The 1367-nt window shown below is 48.3% G+C and overlaps 1 protein-coding gene across 2 annotated transcripts in view; it reads right to left on the reverse strand.

Moving 5' to 3' along the window:
• The window catches only part of LOC122552286 (caseinolytic mitochondrial matrix peptidase proteolytic subunit), a 10147-nt gene extending 9937 nt beyond the window's left edge, over positions 1–210 (reverse strand). Inside the window, exon 1 of one of the 2 annotated variants that reach the window (XM_043694987.1) lies at positions 137–210. In XM_043694987.1, the coding sequence (XP_043550922.1) occupies positions 137–166 (30 nt within the window). In that variant the 5' untranslated portion in view covers positions 167–210. The remainder of the gene's footprint in view (positions 1–136) is intronic. The other variant, XM_043694988.1, reaches the window with a different exon arrangement.
• Positions 211–1367: the final 1157 nt, after the last annotated feature.

Consider the following 1367-nt stretch of genomic DNA (forward strand, 5'->3'; position numbering starts at 1 on the left):
GCCTCTGCAGCAACATCTTTCCTGCCTCTGACCTCCGACCCGGCTGTACTCCCCTGAACCGGAAGCGCCTTCGCCATGGCAACGCGGCCTAGCGCCGGGCGCGCCGCCTCGGCCTGGAGTGCCGCTGCCTGTCTACCTCCATCACCTTCAGCCTCTGCAGCAACATCTTTCCTGCCTCTGACCTCCGACCCGGCTGTACTCCCCTGAACCGGAAGCGCCTTCGCCATGGCAACGCGGCCTAGCGCCGGGCGCGCCGCCTCGGCCTGGAGTGCCGCTGCCTGCGGGAACGGCTCTCCGTTTCCCGGCCTGGAGGTGTTAGCACTGAAACCCCCACCCCCGGAGAACGAAACATTTTGACCTTTCATTTTCAAACGGGGTGAACACAAGCTGCTGCTGGGGGAAAGAGAGAAAAAAAAACAAAATAAAACAGCTGGACCTTTATAAAACTCTGCCGAACAAATCCGGGTTAACACTGAAATGAAATATGCTGCAAATCTGAAATAGGAACAGAACATTTTGGCAATGCTCAGTAGGTGTTAGAAACGAAAATCGCTTCTCAATAATCGCTCTAGACAAATTCAGGAAAACAAAGTTTTATTAACAAGTCAAGTCTGCAGAGTTGGGCACCCTTGAAGAAAAGGCGCGCTGAGGCTTACAATTATATACTGCACAAGTCCCTCCTCTCCTTGGCTCCAACAAGCCATGAGGTTCACATTCTTAAAAACATCATTATTCTTATCACAAAGTCTGCAACAAAAGGCTCCAGAGTCTCCAAAGTTGTTGTTTTTCTCACCCTGTAGTCTTATCAGTCAAAGGCTTTAATCTGTAACAGATGTCTCTCGAGTCGTTCCCCTATCCTGGAGTCTTATCAGTCAAGGACTCATCCTTCCCGCCTGTGTTAATGGTTCCATCAATCAAGGGCCTGTTTGTTTTTACTCTGCTCACAAATTGTCAGCATTCTGCACAATTTAAACTATTCTGCTTTTGAGTATATAAAATGTTCTAGAAAAGAAACAAAAGTTTTGTCTTTTATTATAGACCAGTCTGTGGTCCAGGCACATCTTAAAGTTTAAACCGAAATTACCTCTCACAGTAGGTCTGGTAACTCGTGTACATTTTATTTGATTTATTATTGTCACATGTACCTCAGGACAGTGCAAAGTTCTGTTTTGCGAGCAAGCACAGGAAGATCACACCAAACAAGGACATGGGGGACTAGATTAGATTACTTACAGTGTGGAAACAGGCCCTTCGGCCCAACAAGTGGACAAGATCGAGGGTTACCCTGGGTAATGCACCACACCCAGATCAGATGTGTTCCAGTCTGCAGTGGATGGCGACAGAGGGGTTTGAAGGGGCCCCGACAT

The sequence above is a fragment of the Chiloscyllium plagiosum genome, chromosome 8 (genome assembly GCF_004010195.1).
Source record: "Chiloscyllium plagiosum isolate BGI_BamShark_2017 chromosome 8, ASM401019v2, whole genome shotgun sequence".
NCBI classification, from domain to species: Eukaryota; Metazoa; Chordata; class Chondrichthyes; order Orectolobiformes; family Hemiscylliidae; genus Chiloscyllium; species Chiloscyllium plagiosum.